At 57.9% G+C, this 23,106-nt stretch overlaps 3 protein-coding genes and 1 long non-coding RNA gene across 7 annotated transcripts; 2 read left to right on the forward strand and 2 right to left on the reverse strand.

The window, feature by feature from the left end:
* The first annotated feature begins 1,980 nt into the window (after positions 1-1,980).
* SLC47A1 (solute carrier family 47 member 1) lies at positions 1,981-10,825 on the forward strand. The gene is made up of 17 exons (XM_064394513.1): positions 1,981-2,089; positions 3,904-4,005; positions 4,433-4,501; positions 4,816-4,964; positions 5,097-5,139; positions 5,699-5,743; positions 6,125-6,222; positions 6,458-6,555; positions 6,874-6,987; positions 7,161-7,228; positions 7,497-7,605; positions 7,978-8,053; positions 8,336-8,405; positions 8,938-9,070; positions 9,330-9,424; positions 9,654-9,735; positions 9,994-10,825. The coding sequence occupies exons 1-17, from the start codon at positions 1,994-1,996 to the stop codon at positions 10,227-10,229; spliced, it is 1,683 nt and encodes a 560-aa protein (XP_064250583.1). The 5' UTR covers positions 1,981-1,993; the 3' UTR covers positions 10,230-10,825.
* LOC135283582 (uncharacterized) lies at positions 10,824-15,485 on the reverse strand. Its single transcript, XR_010349296.1, has 3 exons — positions 12,409-15,485; positions 12,135-12,301; positions 10,824-11,216 (listed from the first exon to the last, which is right to left on the reverse strand). It is a non-coding gene; the product is annotated as an uncharacterized LOC135283582 (long non-coding RNA).
* LOC135283578 (multidrug and toxin extrusion protein 1-like) lies at positions 11,111-17,489 on the forward strand. 3 transcript variants are annotated; one of them, XM_064394510.1, is made up of 19 exons: positions 11,111-11,305; positions 11,604-11,675; positions 11,905-12,097; positions 12,171-12,272; positions 12,437-12,505; positions 12,767-12,915; positions 12,998-13,040; positions 13,143-13,187; positions 13,528-13,625; positions 13,777-13,874; positions 14,389-14,502; positions 14,590-14,657; positions 14,908-15,016; positions 15,152-15,227; positions 15,306-15,375; positions 15,670-15,802; positions 16,086-16,180; positions 16,512-16,647; positions 16,958-17,489. In XM_064394510.1, the coding sequence occupies exons 1-19, from the start codon at positions 11,223-11,225 to the stop codon at positions 17,167-17,169; spliced, it is 1,965 nt and encodes a 654-aa protein (XP_064250580.1). In that variant the 5' UTR covers positions 11,111-11,222; the 3' UTR covers positions 17,170-17,489. The 3 variants fall into 3 exon arrangements, with proteins under 3 accessions (XP_064250580.1, XP_064250582.1, XP_064250581.1); XM_064394512.1 differs by lacking the exon at positions 11,604-11,675 and having other exon boundaries at positions 11,169-11,305; positions 11,942-12,097; XM_064394511.1 differs by lacking the exon at positions 11,111-11,305 and having other exon boundaries at positions 11,543-11,675; positions 11,942-12,097.
* Positions 17,490-17,586: 97 nt separating this feature from the next.
* Positions 17,587-22,800, reverse strand: LOC135283580 (aldehyde dehydrogenase family 3 member A2-like). 2 transcript variants are annotated; one of them, XM_064394514.1, is made up of 11 exons: positions 22,643-22,800; positions 21,837-22,010; positions 21,390-21,621; positions 21,221-21,306; positions 20,924-21,132; positions 20,655-20,772; positions 20,402-20,543; positions 20,097-20,263; positions 19,460-19,559; positions 18,577-18,812; positions 17,587-18,453 (listed from the first exon to the last, which is right to left on the reverse strand). In XM_064394514.1, exons 2-11 carry the CDS (start codon positions 21,996-21,998, stop codon positions 18,436-18,438), a joined length of 1,470 nt encoding a protein of 489 aa, XP_064250584.1. In that variant the 5' UTR covers positions 21,999-22,010; positions 22,643-22,800; the 3' UTR covers positions 17,587-18,435. The 2 variants fall into 2 exon arrangements, with proteins under 2 accessions (XP_064250584.1, XP_064250585.1); XM_064394515.1 differs by lacking the exon at positions 22,643-22,800 and adding an exon at positions 22,445-22,463.
* Between the last annotated feature and the right edge of the window lie 306 nt (positions 22,801-23,106).

Here is a 23,106-nt window from a genome sequence, read left to right on the forward strand (position 1 = left end):
GCCTTTAAACTGCTCTGTGTCAAGATATCAGCCTCCCAAAACTGCTATGGAGTCACTGGTGGTCTAAAACAACCAGCAGGGAATTTGACCCTTCAAACTCCCCCAGCTGGTGGTGCAATCCTGTTAATATCTGCATTGCTGAGGGCAGCTCGTGCTACCTTTGACCCTCCTCGTTGTCTGTGGCTCCGGAAGGTGAGTCCTGCTGGATCCAGCTGGCAAGGTCCTTGTCCCTGTCACAGAGGCAGAGGCAGTGCCAGGTCTGCTGTGCCAGTGACGGGGGAGGCCTCAGGGCACCCCTGCTCATCCAGCCGGGTCCCGGGGTGCCTGTTCTGTCACTTTCCAGCAGGACTGGGATCCACGTGTAACCACAGAAACACAAAACAGCGCTTCTGAAAGCGACCAGAGTTGATTTCAAACAACACCAGCAAGACACAAGGAAAGGGATTTCAACCACAGCACCTCTGTGCATATTTGGCTCTCTGGGGCTAATCCAGGACCTGGCTCCTGGGACTGGGAGGGAACTTTTCTCCCCAAGCTTGCAAAGATGAGCCTTTTTATTTTCAAAGTCCTTTCCCCCCAGATTTCTGCCCCATTCTCTCCCTGCTCTTCGCCAGCCCGGGGTATTGATCTCAGCAGGGTCACCAGTAAACTTCAAAGGGACTCACACTTGCACTGCTCGTTTAGGACCATGAATAGCACCATCTGAGCCTTATCTTTTCCCCTCTGCCTCCACGGGAGATAAGGGCACGGCAGGAGCCCTCCGGCCGTGGTGACAGTCACACCACCAGCCAGTTGTCACCTTTTCCCATAACCATTTCTGTTTCTTCAGAGCTGCCCCTGCAGCACCATCCTGCACCCACTGGCCACAGGAGAGGAGGAAAGATCGTTGAGAGGGGCACTCTCTTGTGTGATTTCATCATGGCACATCAAATCAGAATGACTGTGACTCACCACCACTACTATGCGATTTTTCATGATGTCACATCATATTTGAAGTGACAAGGGGATAAGTGAAACATTAACAAAACATTATATCTCGGGCTGGTGACACCACAGCTATAAGGCACCAGGGCAGCATTTAAACAGCTGGAAAACCGAGACCCGCTTTCCACTGTAATTTTCCATGCATTAGCAATAGGTTTGGTTACACCTACTTGGTTACGAGTACCTGCACTTAGGTAAAATTTCACTCCTGTAACAACCCGGCCTCTGACCCAAACCAAATCTCCTTCTTGCCAGGTGCTGGGCGAACACAGCCATTCCAACCTCCTCACCCTGCCAGCTGCACTGCAGGGCACCGGCCTGCTGGGTGGCAGTGCCTGGATCAGGGACAATCCCTGCTCACGAGCTGTTGGTGAGTGGATGGAGAAGGGGAGGCTGCCCTGCGCTCTTTCCATGACGCTGATGGCAGAGGGGACATTCCTTTGCTCAGATGTCCCGTTCCTGCCTTTGCCAGCTCCTGTGTTAGGGGACCCACATCACAGACAGCACCTTGGGGTGTCCTAAACCCTTGGGAGTCGTAAACCATTGTCCCACAAGGAGTCCCCCAGTCCATAACCACCACCTGGGGGTCTCTGGACCTCTGGTGACCCAACACGTGTCTCCTCAGGGGATCCCCACCCCAGAGCCGGTAAGCAGGAGAGCTCTAGATGTCACTGAACAAACAAGGGGGTCCTTTCCCTTTGCACAGCACATCCCCAAACCACCAACACCACAGGGGATCCCCAACCCCCCAAATCCCCGCGATGGCTCTGGCCTCCAGCACGTGCGTGCGGGGAATGCCCGCCTGCCGACACGCGGCCGTGCGGGTCCCGCTCCGTCCGCCGGAGGCTCCCAGCCCCGTCCAGGCGCACGGAGCTGCCCGTGCCGTGCCGAGCCGAGCCGAGCCGTGCCGAGCCGTTCCGCCCCGCCCCCAGCCCCGCGGCCCCGGGGGCGGAGGCGAGCGGGCCGTGCCCATAAGGCGGGCGGAGGTGGCCGGGCTGTACCGGCGGCGATGGCGGCAGCGCGGTGCCTGCGGGGCGCCCGCCGCCTCCTGCCCGCGGCCGCACGGCACGAGTGCTTCGAGCTGGCCCGGCTGGCGGGGCCCGTGGTGAGACCCTGGGCGGGGTGAGGCGGGGAGGGACACGGGGGACACCCGCGGGACACCCGGGGATCGCGGCGGGGCTCGGCTGTCCGCAGCCGGGCAGCGCTCCCCGGGCGCTCCGGGATGCTGAGGAGGGAGACTTCGGGTCCTGCTGGTCCCGTGCCGCTGGTTCGGCTGCCTCCGGGCACGGCTGTGCCGCGGGGACCACAGCGCGGTCCCTCGGCCGCTCGCCGCGCCTGGCTGGCGCCCGGATCCTTGTTCTTGCCCCAGGCGCTCTTGCTGCTGCCCAGCGTGGTCCCTGCAGCTCGGCAGTGCTGGGCTCGGCGAGGGGGGCTAAGCCGTTAAACTGCTCTGTGAAACCGGGCCTGAGCCCTGGCACTGCCACCGGCACTCACCCCTTGGGTGGCAAGTGGCACTGTGCTTGATGCCAGCTCCATGTCTGGCCCTTCCAGCGGGCTCTGGGTGCCCTATGCTCGCTATCCTGAAGTCCTCCTGGACTGGAGCTGCCGTTTGCCATTTGTCTGGATCCTCTGGAGGGAAATGACCCTCTGGGAGCTGGCACAGACAGTGCTGAGCACGTTTTGGAGAGGCTTCTGCAAAGGGGAACCACGCACCACAGCCCTGGTCCTGATCACTTGTGTGTGAACATTTGCTCTGGTTAGAGCTAAACAGCTAAATTTGTGCTTTTAGTCTTCTGCTATATCTGGTGAATAATACCAGCTGTTAAACTTCTCAGAGGCACTGTCCCTGACATCAAATCCCTGACCTGCTGTGTTCAGTCAGTAGAAGAAGTCTAGACTGGTTTCAGTTTCTGTAGATGAGCACATCAAGCCCTGTCAGTCCCCTCTACTCTCCTGCCTGCAGCACAGCCTGCTCTTCCATGTGCACAGACCCCTCCAACCCAAACCTCCAGCTGCTGCTTGATGATCATTCCATGATAAAAGCTGTGCTGGGATGGTGCTGGAGGTACAGACCCCTCCTGTGGGGATTGCTCACAGCAGTGGGTCAAACATGCCTGGACCTGCATCTGCAGGCAGCACTGGGAGGACTGCAGAGGAGAAGGGATTGTTCTGCTCTTCCTCTGACCCCTCAGAGCTGGTTTTCCAGCAGCTCTGGGCTCTTGTCTTGCCAGCTGCTGTGTGAGGACAGTGAACAGCTCCTGGGCATGGTTTCCAGCTGTGCCCACCCCTCAGTGGGTATAAATGTCCCCAGCTCCTGCCATCTGTTTCAGGCTGTGCCATGACTCCGTGCCCTGGATGCCTGTAAGGGAGACATCCTCCTGCCAAGGGAAAATGAGGTCTGGAGTGCAATCTCTGCTGCAGCATTGTTACACACTGCTGGCAAGGAGCTCACAGGCTGGCCTTGGTGTCCCTCCAGGAGGAGAGGATGTTGTGGTTTTGGAGGATAGTTTTGCACAGATGCACACAAATGTGGAAAAGCACTGGGATGTTTTATTTTCCCTTCTCTATGCAGCCTGCATCCTGGAAAAGAGGATTTCTAGTGAAGCCCTTAAGCCTCTCTTAAATGGGGTCATCTGGCAGATTGGCTGTATAACACCAAAATACCACAGGGCAGGTAGATACTGGCTTTGAAAGACAAAGCTGCTGAGAGCCTGCTTGAGTCCTGGAGCTGCCTCCCCTGCCCAGCAGTGCTGGCAAGCAGGGACGGGTTCCCAGGACCTCAGCAGAGCCCTGGCCTCGAGGCATGGGCAGAAGCACAGGGAAGCTTGAGTGTTCACAGTCCATCTCCTGGGGGAGGGGTGGTGTTCCACAAGCCCTAATAGCTCCTCATCTCACCATCTCCTTCTCCTGTCATCCTAGTTCTTTGCCCAGCTGCTGGGGTTCCTGATCAGCGTGGTCAGCTCCATCTTCTGTGGCCACCTGGGGAAAGCTGAGCTGGATGCTGTCACCCTGGCTGTGTCTGTATGTATTGCTCCAATTCCCCTTGGATTTAAAACACATGAATTTCGTCTCCAAAAAGTGAAGAGCCAAAAAATCCAGATCTGTAGGAACGTATATGTGAGGGCCCTGGGTTTTTTTTTTCCCCTGAGCACAGGCAGGAGAGGGGAGCTGAGCAGTCAGTGCCTGTGCCAGTGCAAGGCCAGCACCTGAGAGCCTCTGGCCAGCTCCCTGAACCCAGCAGAGCTGGGCGTGTAGCCAGGAGCAGCTCTGTTTGTTGTGGTGCTTAGATCTTCACCCCTTGCTAGAAGATCCTTTAGTTAATGAGACTGTTATTCTGCGAAATAGAGAAGGACTGGAAAACTTCCCAGAAACTTGCATCAGAACTGTCTCCCCACCCAGCTGGGAGGGAGGCAGTGCTGTGGGCCAGCTTGCCCTGTCTCTCCTCCAGGTTATCAACGTGACAGGCATCTCCATCGGGGCTGGCTTAGCCTCAGCATGTGACACGCTGATGACCCAGGTCAGTAGCAGCCCCCCCTTCCCTGTGCCTGGGGGTGTTTCCTGCTGGTGTCTCACCTCCTGTGCAGTGTGATCTGAGCACAAAGGGCAGGGCTGTGGCAGCTGCCAGACAGAACAGGGTTGGAAACGCTCTGGCTGGAGCCTGCTCCTTCCCCAGGTAGCCCTGGGTGCCAAAGGATTTGCAATCTGCAAATTACACCCAGCCAGCCTGGTATCTGCAGCTGCAAGGCATGGGAAAGGCATTCAGTTGTCCTGTTGTTGCCCAGCCCCTTTGGGTCCCTGTGATGCCCACCTTGGTCCTCTCTCCTGACCCAGACCTACGGCAGCAAGAACCTGAAGCAGGTGGGCACCATCCTGCAGCAGGGCATCCTCATCCTGCTGCTCTTCTGCTTCCCTTGCTGGGCCCTCTTCATCAACACCGAGAGGATCCTCCTGCTCATCCGCCAGGACCCCGAGGTCTCCAGGTCAGGGGTGAGATCCAGCCCTTCTGGATCAGGGGTGTTGAAATCAAGGCTCTCTGGAGCTGGAGCGCAGCGCTGTTTGGCTTGGCTCTTGCTTTGCTGGGTCATTAACTGGGGAAACAACTCTCTTTCCAGGTTAACTCAGCTCTACGTGATGATCTTTATTCCAGCACTTCCTGTAAGTCTCTGCTAAGGCTGTTAGAAGCTCTGTGTACCTTAGAACACCAGGGAGAGGAGGGAAGGCCTTTGCTGTGTGCCTCACAGGGCAGCTTTAGGGTTGTACAACCTTGTGCCTTACAGGATGTGCACAGGCCAGCAGCTGCTGGACCAGCAAGCAGGGGCTCTCTCATCTTCCTGTGCTAAGGCTTTTGCTGTGGCCACAAAACTTGTGATGGACATTGGAACCAGGCTCACTCTTAGCCCCAAGATAAAGTCTGGAGCTGTTCCCAGGCTCACAGCTGACTCCTCTGAGGCAGGGAGCAGAACCCCTGTGGGATAAGGGTCTATAGGTTTATCCTTCCAAGCTTCCTCACTGATGAGGAAGCATTGGAGATTCCCCATTTGGAGCCTGATCTGTCTTCCCAATGGGAATGGGATGTGCTTTTTGTCTCTCTTGGTTTTGGGTGCTGGCAGTGCTTCAGCTGGAGCACAGGTGGTTTGGAGGAGGGTGGAGGGAGCTGATCTGTCAGTGTTCAGTGGTCACAGTGTGGTGATGAACTAAATCCTGGCTTTTGCAGGCGGCGTTTCTGTACCAGCTGCTGACAAGATATTTACTGAGTCAGGTATTGTATAACTGGCCAGCTTCTGGCCGTGGAATAAAGCTATTCCCAGGAACATGGATAAACTTGGGGATCTCACTTCATCGTGTTCCAGGGAGATCTGGGCTGGGGAATGTGAGACGAGCCAGCCCTGGCTGAGCTCACGGGAACCACTCTTAGCTGGCTCCATTTCCTACCTCCCAACTCTGTTTTGTGGGTTGCACCAGCTCCTGAGCTCTGCTTGTGCCCTCCTGCATGCCTCACACAGCCCATCCTCACCTGGAACAGGAGCTGCCCTCTTGTCTGTCTCCTTGGGCGTTGCTGGAGGTCTCCCTTGTGCTCACTGGATGGGGCTTGGGCTGTGTTTTGGGGAAGCGAATTCCAAAGTTCCTCCTTGGCTTCCAGGAGATCATTATGCCTCAGGTGGTGACAGGGATCGCAGCCAACCTCCTCAATGCAGCCATGAACGCCTTCCTCCTCTATGCTCTGAAGCTGGGCATGGTGTAAGTGTGGGCAGGGCTGGGGACAGGCTCTCCTGGGTGCAGGGTTTGCTCAGGGCACCAGGGGGTTCCCTGCGTGCCCAATTCTGCCTCCCCCTCCCTCCAGCCCCCAATCTGCAAAGCTGAGGGGTCTGTCCCATATCTGCAGCAAGGTTGCTGTGGGTGCCCTTGGGTCTGTCCTGCTGTGGCTGAGCAGGTGGGCAAGGATGTCACCTGTAACCTGCCTGTCTCTCCCCAGGGGCTCTGCCTGGGCCAACATGGTTTCTCAGTACACCCAGGTCATCCTCCTCGTCCTGTACATGTGGTGGAGGAAGATCCATGTGAAGACCTGGGGAGGTACTGTTCTACCTTAACCCTTCACAATACCAGAGCCTTGACATTGTCACCAGCAGGTGACAAAGGGATTGCCATCCCCTCACAGGGGGAAGGTGCTGTAGCCTTGTCCTCAAGGCTTTTACTGTAGCTCCAAACGCATTATTGTCAAATATTCTGTCTCAGGAATGCAGCATGGCACAGCAGCAGTCCTGGGCTGATGCCCTGTGAGCTGCAGGGGGGGTGCCCTCAGAGTTGGGGGGTTGTCAGAGGGGATGTGGCTCCCCTTTAGGGGAGCAGGTGGATAACACAGGTTCATTCTGCTTCACCTCCTCCTGTCAGGCTGGAGCAGGGAGTGCCTCGTGGACTGGGGCTCCTTCATCTGGCTGGCAGTGCCTGGCATGGTCATGATGTGTATTGAGTGGTGGACCTTTGAGATTGGCAGCTTCTTGGCTGGTGAGTCCAAATCCTCTTTTCCCTCTGGTTCCTGGTGGCTGCTGCTTGAGCGTGTCCCCAGAGCCCTCCTCACCTGCAGGGAGGGTCTGCAGGACACTGCAGGTGTTCCCATCTATTCCATGGGGACAGGTGCCTCCTTTTCAGCCAGTGAAGGAGTGGCAAATCTTTTCCAGGGCTGATCAGTGTGGTGGAGCTGGGTGCACAATCTGTCATCTACGAGCTCGCCTGTGTGGCATACATGGTAAGGGCTGGGGGTGTGAAGCCCTAAACCTGGGAAGAACCCCAAAGCAGTGGTCCTGAGAGCCAGAGGTGGGAAGCAGGGCATGGTAGCAGGCAGGTGATGCCTCTCCAGCCTGCACATCCAGGGTGTTTGCAGATGGAAAATCCCTTCACTGCAGCAATGCCAGTTTGTCCCCAGTTCCCCAGTGGGGAAGAAGAAAATTTCTGCAGGCTCTGCTGTCACTGCAGGCTCTGCTGGCACTCACCCCCTCCTGTCTCCTGCTTCTCAGGTGCCTCTGGGCATCAGCGTGGCTGCCAGTGTCAGAGTGGGGAATGCCTTGGGAGCAGGGAATGTGGAGCAAGCCAAGACCTCCTGCATCACTGCACTGCTGTGCACAGGTCAGTGCAGTCCTGCAGAGCAGAATAAAGGGCAATTATCAGCAAATGGTTCAGTTTCCCTCTCCCAAGGCTGGGGACCTCCCACAGGACCCCAGTCCTTCTTGTTTGGACCTTCAGGCAAGGCAAGGCCCTGACTCATCTTTTCTGTTATGAGCCTGGTGCAAAGGCTTTGATACTAAAAATGCAGCTTAGTGTTCTGTCCTCACTCTCCAGAGGGTAGAGGGAGAGGAAAACAGACATGTCCTCTGCTGCAGTATCATTTGAGGTCAGTGAAGTCCAGTCCCCACCACATGGAGCCCCTGAGGTCTGGGCCTGGGTCAGGAGCAGGATGTGCTGCCCTTGGAGAAATTTGACTATTCCTTTTTCTTTCAGGAGTTTTCGCTGTGGTGGTTGCAGCATTGCTGGGGAGCCTAAGGAACGTGGTGGGATACATCTTCACCAATGACACGTGGGTTAACAGCTTTCTTTTAAGTCTTATTGCCTTCTTGGAGGCTGTTATTTATACCCCAGAATGTGCTGACAGATAAGAGCTCATAAACCCCTATCTGACAAACATTTCTCAAAGGTTCCTCCCCATTTCCCAGTGTCCCTGGGCAGCACAGCTGCTTCTAACTGGGACACTACCATGGTAGCAGGCTGGGATCAGGGACCTGGGATCAGCCTTTGTGGTTCATTGAGGAAGATAAGTGAGTGCTGCTTCCCCTGACCAGTCCATCCATCTTCCCAACAGGGAGATTGTCACCTTGGTGTCCAGAGTGATGCTCATCTTTGGTCCGTTCCACTTGCTGGATGCCACAGCAGTGAGTATTGCAGCACGTGGGGTGACTCCTCCCTGCAGCTTGGGGTGCAAAGCTGCCTCAAGCCCACTCTGGACCTGTTAAAATGATCCAGAGATGCCAACTGAGAAACTGTCAAAGCAGCTGCTTGTGTTACCTCTGTGCTTGTGGCTGCCCCTTGGCATTGCTGCAGGCACCCCAGTTTTTCCTCCTCTTTTCTAAAAGCTCCAGCTTTTTACTGGTTTATCAAAGCAACACAAGTGAGCAGCTGGCTCTCCAGAGATACCAGGCTCTCCCAGCATGCTGGGATACTCAACAGACAGTAATTCTGTCCTGTTTCCTCCTGTCCTGTCCTGGTGGAGGCACCTGGGCACTGTGGGGAATCTCTTTGGGATCAGCTCGGTGTCTGCAGCGAGACGAGCCCCACACCACACACTCCAGAACATGACCTTGCTCCCTCTTGGCTTGGTGGGACAGTGCTGTGGGTTTCGCTGTCCCCAGGGCTGTGCCGTGCCCGGGAGTCCCCTGGCAGTGGCCCTGTGCCCTCTCTCCCCAGGCGACGTGTGGCGGGGTGCTGCGGGGCACGGGCCGGCAGAAGCTGGGCGCCGTGGCCAACGCCGTGGGATATTACACCATCGGCTTCCCCATCGGCATCTCCCTGATGTTTGCAGCCAAGATGGGGGTGTTAGGTACGTGTGCCCTCCAGCTGGCGTGGTTTGAGGGGTGTTAAGCAAAGGCTCAGCCCTGGAACTCGTGCCCGGATCTTCCTTTGGATCGGCGGGGTTGGATTGCGCATTGCTGTGGTTGGGGCGGGCACTGAGCTGGTCCCCGTAAATCCAGGCTTACTCCCAGCTTCCCCAGGAGCTGTTTCTTTCAAAGTTCTTGGGCATCCTGGCACAGGCCAGGTTTTCCTCAAGCCCTCCCTGAAGTAACTTCCCACTGCTGCAGGTCTGTGGGTTGGGATGATCATTTGCATCTCCGTGCAAGCCCTTTCCTTCTTGGCTTTTGTCGTCCGCATGGATTGGAGGAAAGCTGCAGAGGAGGTGAGAGTTGTGCTTTTCTCTGGTAGTTCTTGAAAGGTGCTGAGTTAATTCCTGTTTCAGTACAACACTACAGCCCTGTAGGAGGTGGCAGAAGTGAGCTGGGGTCTGTCCTTCTGTAGCAGAGGAGCAATTTGGTGCTGAGAATGCTTGTCTTGGGAGAGTGGAGGGTGTTTTGGGCTGGGCAGGACACCCTTGCCCTGAGAAGAGCAACTCTTCCCTGTGTTTTTAGGCTCAAGTCCGAGCTGGAATGAAAGAACAAGTAGAAGATGTGAACTCCAATGGCACAGCTGCTAACAAAACATCTGCTGTGGGTATGTAGCTGGGCAGACACCAGGCAGGGAGCCCAAATTCCCCACCCAACCCCTTCCTTTCCTTCCCTTCCCAATTGTGGCAACCATGTCTCTCCTGGAGGCTCAAATGGCTGGAAGGAGCACAGTGCCTGCTGCTGGCCCTGGGTACAACGGGGTACAAGACACATTGCAGCTGTGTGTCCCAGTGTCCCCAAGCCTGGGGAAGGACCCTGAGGGCTGTCACAGGTGCTGGTGCAGCCTCCCCTGTCTGTCCCACAGGTTACACCTCCCTTGACCCAGACACCGGGGACACCACGGTGCTGCCCGAGAGCATGGTGATGGGTGAGAGGCAGCCTGCCCACGAGCTCAGCACGCAGGAGGAGCCTGCTCTTGCCCCTGTCCCTCCCCCTGTGCCATGGAGGGCCGTGATCCTCCGCCGTGTGCTGGCTGCTGCTGCTGCCGTCGCTGTCCTGCTGGTGGGAGTCCTGGTCCGGCTCCTGACTGGCAATGGCTAAAGCCAGGGACACTGGGGGGCTGTGCACGGGGCAGGAGGGCACGTGGCAGTGTCCCAGAGGATGTGTGGGGGAGGAATTCCCCCGCAGTGCCTTACAAAAAGTCCCCTTGCACGGTTTCTGGTTAGCTCACAGTGTTTTATCCCACACGCAGAGTTCTTGAAGGGGGTGAGGATGTGGCACCTGGGGGAAAAAAAAGGCTGGAGAGCTGCTTCCTCTCCTGCTCTGCACTGGGATGTCACTTGTGAGAGGTGGGAGCATTTCCTGGGGCTGAGCCTGGAAGGAGACAGGGTCCTGGTGCTGCTGTCCTGCTCCCTGGGGACATTGGACCATGTCATTTGCTCATGGCAGAGGCTCCTGCTGCCCACAGCATGTTTCCTCACACACCAGCCTGTACCAGCATCTTGGGGTGGCAAATGCCACTTGCAGCCACTGTGGAGCAAATGGATTTTGCTGGAAGATGTCAGACTCTGCTGTCGGGTGCTGGCTGCTGGCCCTGACCCTGCTCTCCCTCTGCAGGGCGGGCACAGGGCCTAAAGCAACTCTTCTTTGCACTTTTGTAAGGTGGGATTTTGATACAATAAAGTTTTCTGAGTAAATGTTGGGCTGTTTAATATGGTGTGAGCATGACCCTGGTCCTTGGCAGGACTGTGCTGTTAAAGAGGAAAGATTGTGGATCTGGTCCTGGCCCTGAGGTTTGGGGCTGGCTCCAGACACGGTGTTATCACTCTTCCCCTTGGTACAAAAGCAAGATTTGTTGTTGAGCACTGTGGAAGAGGGAGGTTGTGTTGCTCAGCCCCACAGGGCCACCAAAGGACTGTCCTATGTCACAATGCAGACAGCCCAGCACTGAGTCCCTCTGGGCTGTCCCCAGCTCTCACCTGCACCTGTGTGACTGTGACATGTCAGCTGCTGGGCCCTGGTAGGGCAATACCTCACACACACACGTGTGGCACCTCCCTGCCACCCCTGTCTCCGGGTGCCGGTGGCCTGTGAATGAAAAAATGTGACACTGATTTTGAACCTGCCACCATCCCCAGCGGGAGGGCAGAGCAGATCCTGCCCTGCTCGGAATCCCGGTAGGTTTGGGCTGGCACTGAGGGGAGAGCAGGGAGGTGTCCCACTGTGTCCCATGAGCTACCCCAGCCCACCCCGAGCAGCGGGGGCTGCACTGGCAGCATCTCCCCTCCCCGCCGGGCCAAGGGAGGACTCAGCGCTCGGCCTGGGGGAGCGCTGCCAGTGAAACCCGACACGGCGGGGCTGTGCCAGGACAGCCGGAGCCAAGGGGCCGGCTTGTCCCGGCCACTGCGATGGGAGTGGGTGAGACAGAGCCCCGCCACTGCCGGCAGCAGCTCACCTCGGCCGCACGCCCCGCAGCCTCCGCCGCCGCTGCCGGAGCAGGAGCATCCTCCAGCCGCTGCCCGGGGGAGCTGCGCTCCAGCAGGAGAGGTAGGCAGGCTCACAGCGTGGATTTAGGATGGCTCAGCCCCAAACCTGGCTCAGGACAGCGCTGGGCACGGCGTGTCCGGGCTCCTCAGCGCTGCCAGGACCCGCCGGGCTCCGTGCCCTGCGCTGACCCGGTGCCCAGGCTTCCCCCGGGCCGCCCAGCCGCGGGCAGCGCCGGCTGAAGTTCAGCCCGGCGTGGTTACACATTGCTCGCCGCGGATGGGTTTAACAGAGCGCGGAGGAAGGGGCTCGCTGCACTCCCCCGGCAGGGCAGCATGAAGCCGGAGAGCTTCCCCGAGGAGAATGGCTTCGGGGAGGGAAGGGCGGCTGGCCAGGGTAACCCCACACCCGAGAAGAAACGCCGCTGGATTCCGGAGAACTTCAGGGAGGACGTGAGGCAGCTGTTGGTGCTGGCGGGGCCGCTGGTAAGAGACTGCCCCCAGCATGACCACCCCTGCTCACCTCCATGCCTAACCTTCAGCTCTCCTCCCTGCTCAGATCCTGATCCAGCTGCTGATCTTCCTGATCCACCTCGTCAGCTCCATATTCTGTGGCCACCTGGGCAAGGTTGAGCTGGCCTCTGTCACGCTGGCCATCGCTGTAAGCATTCCTGGGCACCAGCTCCCTCCCTGCTGACACGGGGATGAGATATGGCAGGGGGAAAGGACAGAGGAGGTTTCACACTCCCACTTTTCCTTTCAGCCCCTCTCCCTACCTGAAAGCCCTAAATGCTCACCTTCACTCCTTGCTTTTTTAACTCCCAGGTTATAAATGTCACCGCCATCTCTGTAGGTTACGGTTTGACTTCAGCGTGTGACACCTTGATATCACAGGTGGGTAGGACATGCTGGCTTGTCCTGGGGACACGGGGGGTTTCCAGCTTCAGCTGATGATGCCCAGGCACCACACAGAGCCCTGGCTGCTCCTGCGAGCTGGGGAAGCTTCTCCCCAGGTAACAATCCCATAACGAGGAGATCCATGCTCCAAATCCTTCCCAGGAGGGTTTCAGGGTGGTCAGGGCTGCTCCACGCTCTCCAGGGCCCCCCTTTCCCCCCAGCACCAGCTGATTTCACCGCTGCCCTGTCACCCTGCAGACCTATGGCAGCAAGAACCTGCTGCGCGTGGGGGTGATCCTGCAGCGTGCCACCATCATCATCCTCCTCTGCTGCTTCCCCTGCTGCGCCATCCTCATCAACGTGGAGCCGTTGATGCTGCTCATGCATCAGGACCCCGATGTCTCCAGGTTGGGCGGTCCCCTCATCCCTGCCCAGGGTGGAGGGTGGCCATGGCCGTGTCCCCCCCTGACCCCCTCTCTGTGCCCCCAGGCTGACCCAGCACTACGTGGATGCTTTTCTCCCTGCCCTCCCGGTGAGTGCCCGTGGGCACCCTGGGTGCCACCTGCACGTGGGACAGGCTGTCCCCATCCTACAGCTCAGCACTGGCTCATCTCACCCAAAATTTCCTTTGCAGGCGGTTTTTGTGTATAACCTGGAGACAAGATACCTGCAGAACCAGGTGGGTCCTGAAGTCCTCACACCCCCCCTGGCTCAGGGCTCCCTTCCACAGTGCATCCAGGGTTTCCATGCTCACTGTTCTCAGTTACAAGGTGTCCAGGTGTCCCAAAACGGCCCTGACCCTGTAGATCACCCCATTCCACAGCCAGCTGTATCCATCCACCTCCATACTTCCCCACATCAGGGATTTACCTCCCTCACACTCATTTTCCAAGCAGGCGACATCACTGCCAGTTTGGGGCTTTTTTTCTGGGAAAGGCATTGAAAGTGGGGCTGGGGGGACGCTCACACCTCCCTCCCAAAACCTTTGGGAAGACCCTCCCATGTTCTCCTCTTTGCAGATGATCATGTGGCCCCTGGTTCTGAGTGGGGTCATCGGCAACATCATCAACGCGGCTGCCAACTACGTCCTCCTCTTCGTGCTCCACCTGGGCGTGACGTGAGTGGCATCTGTGTCCCCTGGAGAGCAAAACAGGGCACCTGGCAATGGCCAGGGAACACCGAGCTCCCAGGGGGACAGCAGGATGTGTTTTTCCACCCTGAGGGAGGCATAAGCAGGATGCCAATGAACTTTCTCACTTCCTCTGCAGGGGCTCTGCCTGGGCCAACACCATCGCTCAGTATTCACAAGCCATCTTCTTGTTCCTGTACATCATATGCAGGAAGCTGCACGTGAACACCTGGGGAGGTAAGGGCATCTCCCCCTGCTCCCTCTGCTTCCTGCTTGACCCAGAAATGTCCATAAAACTTCTATCAGGTGTTCTTGATAGAAGAGGAATTCTGCTCATCCCAATGGTGAAATATTAACCCCAGCCCGCGGTGCCCCGGGTACCACAGTGCTGCTTCAGTGGCACTCGTCACGCGCCAGCACTGGCAGGGCTGTGTGACCAGCACTAAACATTAATTCTGCAGAAATGAAACTTTCTGCTGAGGCTTTGGAAGGTTCAGCCCCAAAGCCGGATGAGCACAGACGTAAGCAGGAGGTTGTCCCTGGACACAGCTCCAGGAGGGATGGGCTGAGGGTTGTGCTGCTCTGTGGCCCATGGGGCAGCAGCACAGAGGTTATTGGTGGACACTGAGCTGCTGGAGATCCTGTGGAGTGCTGGCTCTGAGGACAGGCCCCTCCAGCTGCCCCGGGTGCTGTGCAGGATGTAACATGGCCAGTCTGGTCATCCATCAGGTGTTGTTCCTCCTCTCACCAGGCTGGTCCAGCGAGTGCCTGCTGGAATGGGACAGCTTCACCTCCCTGGCCATCCCCAGCATGCTCATGATGTGCATCGAGTGGTGGACCTACGAGATTGGGAGCTTCTTGATAGGTCAGTGGAGAGGGGAGCTGCCAGGACACGGCCAGGCCTGACCCAGAGCAGCTCCCACAGCCAGCACTGACCCCTCCTGTCCCACAGGGCTGCTGAGTGTTGTCGAGCTCTCTGTCCAGTCCATCATCTATGAGGTGTCTGTTGTGGCTTTCATGGTAAGGGCTGGGTTATCACTGCACACCAGGGCTCTGTGGGGGCTGTCCTGAGACAGGCACACAGCAAAAATCTGCTCCAGAAAACCCTCACCTTCCCCTCTGCACTTGAATCTCTCCCTGCTCCTGCCTGTCCCTCCTTGCAGAGATGCTTTAAATCAAATCCTGAACTCCATCCTGCTCTCTGCTGGGTGGGTATCCCCCTGTCACTGTGACAGCCCCATTGTCAGACACGTGAGCCCTGTGCTTGCAGTTCCCCCTGGGGCTGGGCACAGCTGCCAGTGTGCAGGTGGGCAACGCGCTGGGCGCCGGCAACGTGGAGATGGCCAAGAGATCCTCCTACACCAGCCTGATCTGCACAGGTCAGTCCACAACAGCCTGGAAAGCCTCCTCCTGGCCTCCTTCCCATGGAGCAGGGAGTGTTTGCAGTCCTCTGCCTGCCTCTTTCCCCCCTGCTCTCCAGCCAGGCTGGGCTCAGCTCTGTGCTCTGTTTTCAGGGGTGTCCACTCTAGTTGTGGTGTCCATTTTAGCTGCCTCAAGGAATGTGCTGGGATACATCTTCACCAACGACAAGTGAGTGTCCCCAGCTCCTGGCCTTGGTGTGTGGAGGTCAGTTCCCAAAAGTGATCCTTGGCTTTCCTCCATCCCCAGGGAAATCGTTGGCTTGGTGGCGTGGGTCATGCCTGTCTACATTGTCTTCCACTTGTTTGAAGCCATGACTGTAAGTCCCAGGGAATGCTGCTGTTTTCCATGGGGAACCTCGGTGCTCAGCAGCAATGTCACGGATCAGGCAGTTGAGGATCCCTCAGGCTGCAGCTGAGCACCAGTGCCCACACCAGGACCCTGCAGACCTCCTGGGATCATCCCTTAGAAAACATTGAGCGCATAAAAGGATGGTGACCCATAAAACTAGGCAGGGACACAGAAATAATGGGCAGAGGGAGGGAGCTGGGTTATCTCCTGACCTGGGCCCAGGTGGTGCTCCCTGCCCCAGCCCTTCTCCCTCTCCTGGCAGGGTGCCTGCAGTGGGCTGCTCAGAGGCATCGGGAAGCAGAAATTCGGTGCCATCATGAACGCCGTGACTTACTACGGTGTGGGCATGCCCCTGGCAGCTGTGCTGCTCTTCGTGGTCAAGATTGGCGTCATGGGTACTGAGCCCTGGGCACTGCACCCCCAAACCCCCCACGGGCAGCTGCAGCTCCACTGGGGCTCACCACAACCCCTGTGCCTGGCTCCGTCCCTCTGCTGACCTGCCTGTGCACACTGGGGTGCACTGGGATGGCTCCTGCAGCTGCTGGGAGCTTTTAGTGGGAAAAAGCAACCCCAAAGCAATCACCCTGTGTCCCCACTGACCTGGGTGACATTCCCCTTCTGGACCTGCTGTCCTGGGATGCTGGGTTGGCTCTGGCTGATTCTGTGTGCCCTCTGCAGGCCTGTGGATCTCGATGCTCGTCTGCGTCTTCATCCTCTGCACCTGCTTCCTCACCTACATCTCCCGGGTGGACTGGGAGAAGGCAGCCAAGATGGTAATCCAGGCACTGACAGCACACCCCTGCTCTGGGAAGGTTCTCAGTGCCCTGCTGGGATGAGGCAGGCTCAATCTCATGTCCAGTGCTCCAGAGCAAAACCCAGCACTCCCATGACATTCCTGAATTCAGCTTCCCCCTGCACAAGCACTCAGTGGCCTCAAGGTTTCCCCCTGCACCTCGTTTGAGGACACAAAGCTCAGAGCAGATGGGGCTACCTCAGCCCTGAGCATCACCTGGTGCCTCGGCAGCTCCAGGGAGGCCCCAGGAGAGGCAGCACAGCTTTGCCAGGTGGGAATTCCCAACTAAACCCGGCCCATTCCCTTGGCAGGCTCAGCGCCGCGCGGGAGTGACCCCACAGGAGCTGCCGAGCCTGGGCCCCGAAGGCTCCTGCAAGGACCTGGATGTGGGACTAGCCCCCCCGCCCCACACGTACCTCCCTGCCAGGGTGGTGCTGGGCTCTGTCGGTACGGCAGGGGAGGGTTTGGTGCAGGAAGGGTCTCAAAGGGTTCAGGAACGAGCCCACAAAATGGGGAAATGTCATGCTGGTGACACCCTCAGCTGCTGGGAGAGCAGTAATTACAAGCGTGGGCTCGGGAGGGTGACAGAGGCTGGCAGAGGGACAACCTGTGGGCAGTCCTCACCTGGTCCCACCTCTGGGGGCAGGACCTGGTTGAGATCTCCACTTCTCCTAAGGTGCTTTCAGCCCTGTGACAAAACCCCCCTGAGAAACCCCTCAGTCCCCCGCAAACCCCTCAAGGCCCGTTCTCCTTGCAGCGGGATTAGAAGTGCAGAGCGACGTTGTGCTCACGGGCATCACCAGGACAGAGGGAGCCCTGTACCACCTGGAGCTGCGGGAGGCCCCCCGTGCCCCTGCCACCCCCCTGGTCACCAAGCAGCTGATCTTGCGGCGCGGGCTGGCCGTGGCCGCGGCCGTGGCCTCGCTGGCCCTCGGCATCACCGTGAAGCTGCTCACCAGCATGGACTGACTCGCACCAAGGACTCCGGGGACTTGTTTTTGGGGTGAAAGCCTTTCCTGAGGGACAGGCGTAGCGAGCATGGACAAGCCAGGGAGAAGAGCGAGCGCACGCCTGTCCCGCAGGAGCCGAAGGGCCTCTGTCAGTGTTCAGCAGCGTTTGTGCAGAGTTTGGTTGGGAACGGGCCCCCAAAATGCTCCTCTGAGCTGCCTGACACACAGTGAGTGTGTGGGGGACCCCCCAAGCCCACGCTGTCACCACCCACAGGGGCTGAGCTCAGCCCAGCTCCCCCTGCTGCTCCGTGACAAATGCCCAATAAAGAATAAACCCAGCTGGAGTGGGACTGGCTCCTTGGGGTGCAGGCTGAGGGCAGGGCTGGGGACAGACAGGGAACACCCACACATGGATCTCACCCTGCCCCAGGTGGCCTTTGCAGCAGAATAAAGGTTTTATTCAGCAAGGGTCAAGGGCAGCCCTCAGTTACAAGTTTGGAGGTAAAAGACTATCAATAAATTAACAAACCCCTAAAATTCAGATACAGAGGAGGTGGCTGTGGCTGCTCTGCCACTCTGGCCAAGCATGCCCAAGACCTGGGACTCCAGTTGCAGCAGTGCCCCTGTCTTTGCCCCAGTAACCCCAAATACAGCAGCACAACAGTCCCTGGCACTTCTCAGGTCCTTGGGACAGCATGGCCACAGCTCAGGTGGATTTTGCCACACCTTGGATGGCTAAAGGTGGTTTCCCTGCAAGGAGCATCACCCATTTGGTGATGAGGCCCTTCGAGGATGAGATGCTGCAGGTTCTTCGAGGCTCCTTTCCTCTGCTCTGGGGACAACCAGCCCGGACTGTCCCCTGCAGTGAGACGCTCATTTCCCAGGCTTGTCGCTGTGATGAGCAGCTTCCTCTGGGGATCAGGTGAGGTGTTACAGAGATAACAGGCTCAGTAACGACTGGCTTTGTTTAGATACCCTTGTGACAAACACTCCCACGTTCCCAGGAGTTTTTAGAGGAGCTACTGTTTACAAAGCAGGGTGGATGCTGTTTCCTTCCCTCTGCCACTCACTGCTCAGGCATGATCCACTGACTAGGTCTGGATAGATTCCTGTTTCAGCAGGAGCTGGAGCCTTTAACTTGGGGTGTCTCTGCTTTGGGTGCATTTTTTTTGTCTTCTACCTCTTCAGTGCATTGGCTACCTTGGAAGAAATGAAATTGCAGCAAGGAAAAGTTCAGCAGTAGGAGCAAGCAGTGGGTCCAAGGGCTGGCTGCCCATCACCCCTCTCAGTGGGGGCACAACACCTGGAAAGGCACAGAAACAGGGATGAGTCCTCCAGGGAGGGAGCAGAGCTCAGAGGAACGGGGTGGTGAAGGGTTAGGAGGAGCTCAGGGGACAGAGCAGGGACAGCAGAGCCCCAGACTCACCTTTGCCACCACAGCTTTCACAGTGGCCAGCAGGGCCGAGATGAACCGTCCCACTCTGCTCCTGTTACACTGCTTCTGCAGGAACAGCTTGGCCAAGTGCATCAACTCCACACTGCCAGGTGGGTACCTCAGCCTGTTCACAACCTCCCACTTGAGGTCCTTGATCAGGCAGGCTCGGTGGTGGGAGAAGGTCTGGAAGCTGTGCCTGCCGTGGTAGGCGCCCATCCCGCTGTGCCCTGAGGGACACAGCCAGGCAGCTCACACCAGGCACGGGGACACCTGAGCTTCCCAAACTCATTTGGCAGCCCCCAGGACACAGGGAAAGCTTGGTCATGCTCCTTCTCAGGGCCAAGGAGCAAAGAGCAGCTTTTTTAACTTGGCAGAAATCAGCGAGGACCCGCCTTGAGCTGCTTGTGTGAACCCACCCTTAAAAAGTTAATGACACCAATTATCGCCTCCCAGGGCCAGCCTTGCTTTTCCCACAGAATTTTCACAGGGGTTGGGGACAGGAGGAGCTGAGCCTGTGATTTCAAGGAGTTGGACACGAGGAGGACATTTAGCAACACCCAAGACCTCAGCCCTGTCCCCACAGCCAGGTGACCTCTGCCACAGGAGCCTGACAGCAGCTGTGGAATCTCAACATGGACAAATTCATCCCACACCCCAGCACAGGAGAACCTTGTGTGAGCCAGGGGGTTTTCTTCCCTCACTGAGAGGCCTAACAACCAAAACACCAATGAGCCTTTTTACAAAGCAACCCGCCCCAGAAAATGACACTAACGGGAAATGCAGCTGGCATTGCCAAACGGGCAGACAGCTCCTGGGTGGGGTCAGAGGCTGCTGCTGAGCGAGTGCAGGTGTGTGGGCTGGAGCAGGGACTCACCCACACCGCCGAAGGGCAGCTCTGGGAGCACGGAGTGCATGATGACATCGTTGGCTGTCATGCCACCGCTGGAGGTCTCTGCTATCACCCGTCTGATCAGCTACACACAGCGGCACAGACAAATCAGAGAGACACCACCATGTACCACAGCAGGGAGGGTTCAAGGTGATGCTTCCATCCCCCGTTGTGGGGGGCACAGGCTGTGCCTTGATCCATGAGAGAGGCCAGTTTACACCACTTAAGGATAGGATCTGCCCACTTGGAACAGGCACAGAATGACAAGGCTTCAGGCCAAGGTGCTCCTCAACCCTCCCACCCAAAATGCCTGAGGCTGTTGTTCCAGAGCAAAGCCCTGACCTGAATTCCTGAGCTGGCACAACAGAGCCATGAAACGGGGGCAGGAGACAGGGCAGGAAGCAGCACCCAGCTGTGTGGTGGAGATGTACAAGCCTAGAGCCCTTCAGCAGGAGCCTGGGAGCCTCCAGCAGCTCTGGGGACTCTCATGACCCTCAAAAGGTGCAATTTACATGGAAAAGGAACTGCCACAGACCCTGCAGAATGCTGTGTCTGGGATCAGCCATAGTCAGGATCCAGCTGTGCAGAGACACTTCCAGGAGGGAGCACAGCCCTGACCCACCTGCTTGTTTTTGGAGAAGACATACAGGGCAAGGGGCTTCTCTCGAAGGTTGATGAACTCAATGGCTTCCTCCACGCTCCTCACAGTCACAATGGGCAGCACTGGGCCAAAGATTTCCTCCTCCATCACCTTTGACTCCGGGGAAACATCCGTGAGGATGGTTGGTGCTGAGGCAAATGGCAGAATGAGAGAACAGCATGAGCAGGACACAGACCTGGCCCAACACAGCCCAGGGAAGGCACAGACAAACAGACCCCACAAAGCACCCACCACCACCTCCCCTCCACAGCAGCTGCCAGGAGCACCTATGAAGCAGGAGGCCTCATCAGTCTCTCCCCCATAAGCAATTTTCTGTCCTTCTAGTAAGCCCAGGATCCTCCTGAAGTGACGCTGGTTGATGATCCTTTCATAGTCTGGAGATGACTTCACGTCCTCCCCATAGAATTCCTGACAAAGGGAACAGCAGAAACAAAAGTGCTCAGCACACCTTCCATCAGCCACAGCTCCAGGAAATGACAGCTGGGACAATGTCCACAGCACAAGGGACTCCTCCCTCACCTTCAGAGTGGCCTTGATGTTCTCCACCACCTTGCCCTGGATGGATGGGTCGCACAGGATGTAGTCTGGGGCGATGCAGGTTTGCCCACAGTTCATGTACTTGCCCCACGTGATCCGCCTGTGACAAGGCACAAAGGGACATGCTTGCCCCATGGTCAGTCCCTTCCCCACCCCTCAGCCCAGCTGCCAGCACCTGAGCTGGGCGTACTGGCCCAGAGATGTCCCTGTGCCCCACTGCTGAGGCCCCATTGAGGGTGCAAGAACCTGACCTGCAGGCGACAGCCAGGTCACAGTCCTTGTCGATGTAGCAGGGGCTCTTCCCCCCCAGCTCCAGGGTGACAGGGGTCAGGTGCTTGGCAGCTGCTGCCATCACAATTTTGCCCACTGCAGAGTTGCCCGTGTAGAGGATGTGATCAAATCTCTGGGTCAGCAGCTCGGTTGTCTCAGGAACTCCTCCAGTGACCACAGTGTACAGATCCTGCAGGGCAGGGATGTCAGGGTCACCCCCACCCATCTCATCACTGTGGCACAGAGAACTGTGGGGACCAACCTGGGGCCACACTCACCTTGTCCAGGTACTGCGGGAGCAGCTCAGCCACCAGCCGAGCCGTGTTCTCGCTGACCTCCGACGGCTTCACCACCACGGCATTGCCTGCAGGGACACACAGCACACTGAGCCCCAATCCCCTCCCCACACCCAGCCACCACCCCAGCAGGGCCCTGCAGGGTCCCCACCTGCTGCGATGGCCCCGATCAGGGGCTGCATCACCAGCACAAAGGGGTAGTTCCAGGCCCCGATGACCAGCACCACGCCCAGGGGCTCGTAGCCGATGTAGGCCTCGTCCCTCAGGGTCAGCAGGTTCTTCTTCACGGGCTGAGGGGCTGCCCAGGACGGCAGCTTCTCTATGGTGAGGGCCAGCTCACTCAGCACGCCCAGGATTTCATGGCTGTAGGCGTTGGGCCCACTCTGTAACAAGAGGGAATTTGGGGAAGGGATGGCAAAGGCACCCACCTCCCACAGCCACCATGGCACCCTGGGGAGTCAGAGTCATGCAATTCCATGGTGAGGGACACAATAAAATCCATTTGTCACTGCAGAGGCAGCCCTTGGCCTTCCTGCTTTGCTCAGGGCCAACCACTGTCCTTGCACAGCAAAAGGGAGGGACCCCTGACAACACACACCTTGTTCAGGTCGGCCTTGAGGGCTGCCATGATCTCCTTCTCCTTCTCCTGCACCATCCTCTCCAGGGCCTTCAGCTGCTGGATCCTGAACTCCAGCGGGCGGCTCCGGCCCGACCTGAAGGCGGCCCTGGCCCGCCCCACGATCTGCTGCATCTTCTCCATGGCTGCTCAGCGCTGAGGAGACACCGGTGGCCCCAGCTCAGCACAGGGCCATGGAGGGCTGCAGAACCCTGGGAACACCTCCGTGAGTGTCCCACCCCGAGCATGGCTGGGGGATGTTGTCCTTCTTGAGGGGTTCCCACTCTCAAGCTGAGTGCTGAGGGCTCACAGCGCCCAAGCCCTGTTCCACTGGCACAGGGCACCTCTCAGAGCCATCTGGGGTTTGCTGATTGATCCTCTTCTGAGGGTGCTTTCTCCAAGTCTCAAACCCACCAGCCACTCCACCCTCTCCTCACAGGAGAGTTCCCAAGGAGCCAAAACACAGAGATGACCGTGGCCTGGGTGGGCAGCCAGCTGCGTGCCCAGATCTGGCCTGCACCCATCTTCCCCATAACCCTGAGGCCCTCACATATCTTCACAGAAAAACAACAAAACTGCAGATATTTCACCCTGCTTCCCAGGAGCAGCATTTCACCCTTTAGTCAGGACCAGAGATCTGGTCCTTCTTCCCTGCCCAACCAACCAAGACACCAAGATCCCCTTACGACGATTAAATCCTGCCCTTCCCAACCCACTGCCACAGCTGCGTGACACAGCCTGAGAAAACAAGTGACTCATTTAAAAACGAAGGAAAAAAAGCAAGTTACCTTCAGAGAAGCTTCTCTCTCCACCAGCCTCCTGTGGCGAGTGCAAGCAGGCACAAGCCCTTCCCCTGCCATGGCCAGGGGTGATCTCCTCCCACGGGAGAGCTGGCCCTGGCCCAGGGCTCTTGCTGGGTGTGAGATGCCCTTTACCCAACCCTGTCCTGGGCTGTGGTGCCCTGGCTGGCTGCTCCCAGCCAGGGCAGTGACTCAGCCCTGGTGTGGGATGGCAGAGACCACGTGGCTTTGCCCACGCTGGCCCACGTGCCACAGCTGCTGTCGGGATCTAAAAGACCCCAAGCAGGCAGGTGGCAGGAAATCCAGCATGGATCTGAGAGGGGGAAACAGCCAGGCTCCCTGCTTGTCTCCAGGAGTGTTTTCAGTGCCCAAGACAGGTGCCAGGGACACCTCACAACACCTGTGTGCCATTCAGCCAAGCCATGGCCAGAGCTGGGACCAGCAGAGCAGGA

Source organism: Passer domesticus, chromosome 19 (genome assembly GCF_036417665.1).
Source record: "Passer domesticus isolate bPasDom1 chromosome 19, bPasDom1.hap1, whole genome shotgun sequence".
In the NCBI taxonomy this organism is placed as follows: Eukaryota; Metazoa; Chordata; class Aves; order Passeriformes; family Passeridae; genus Passer; species Passer domesticus.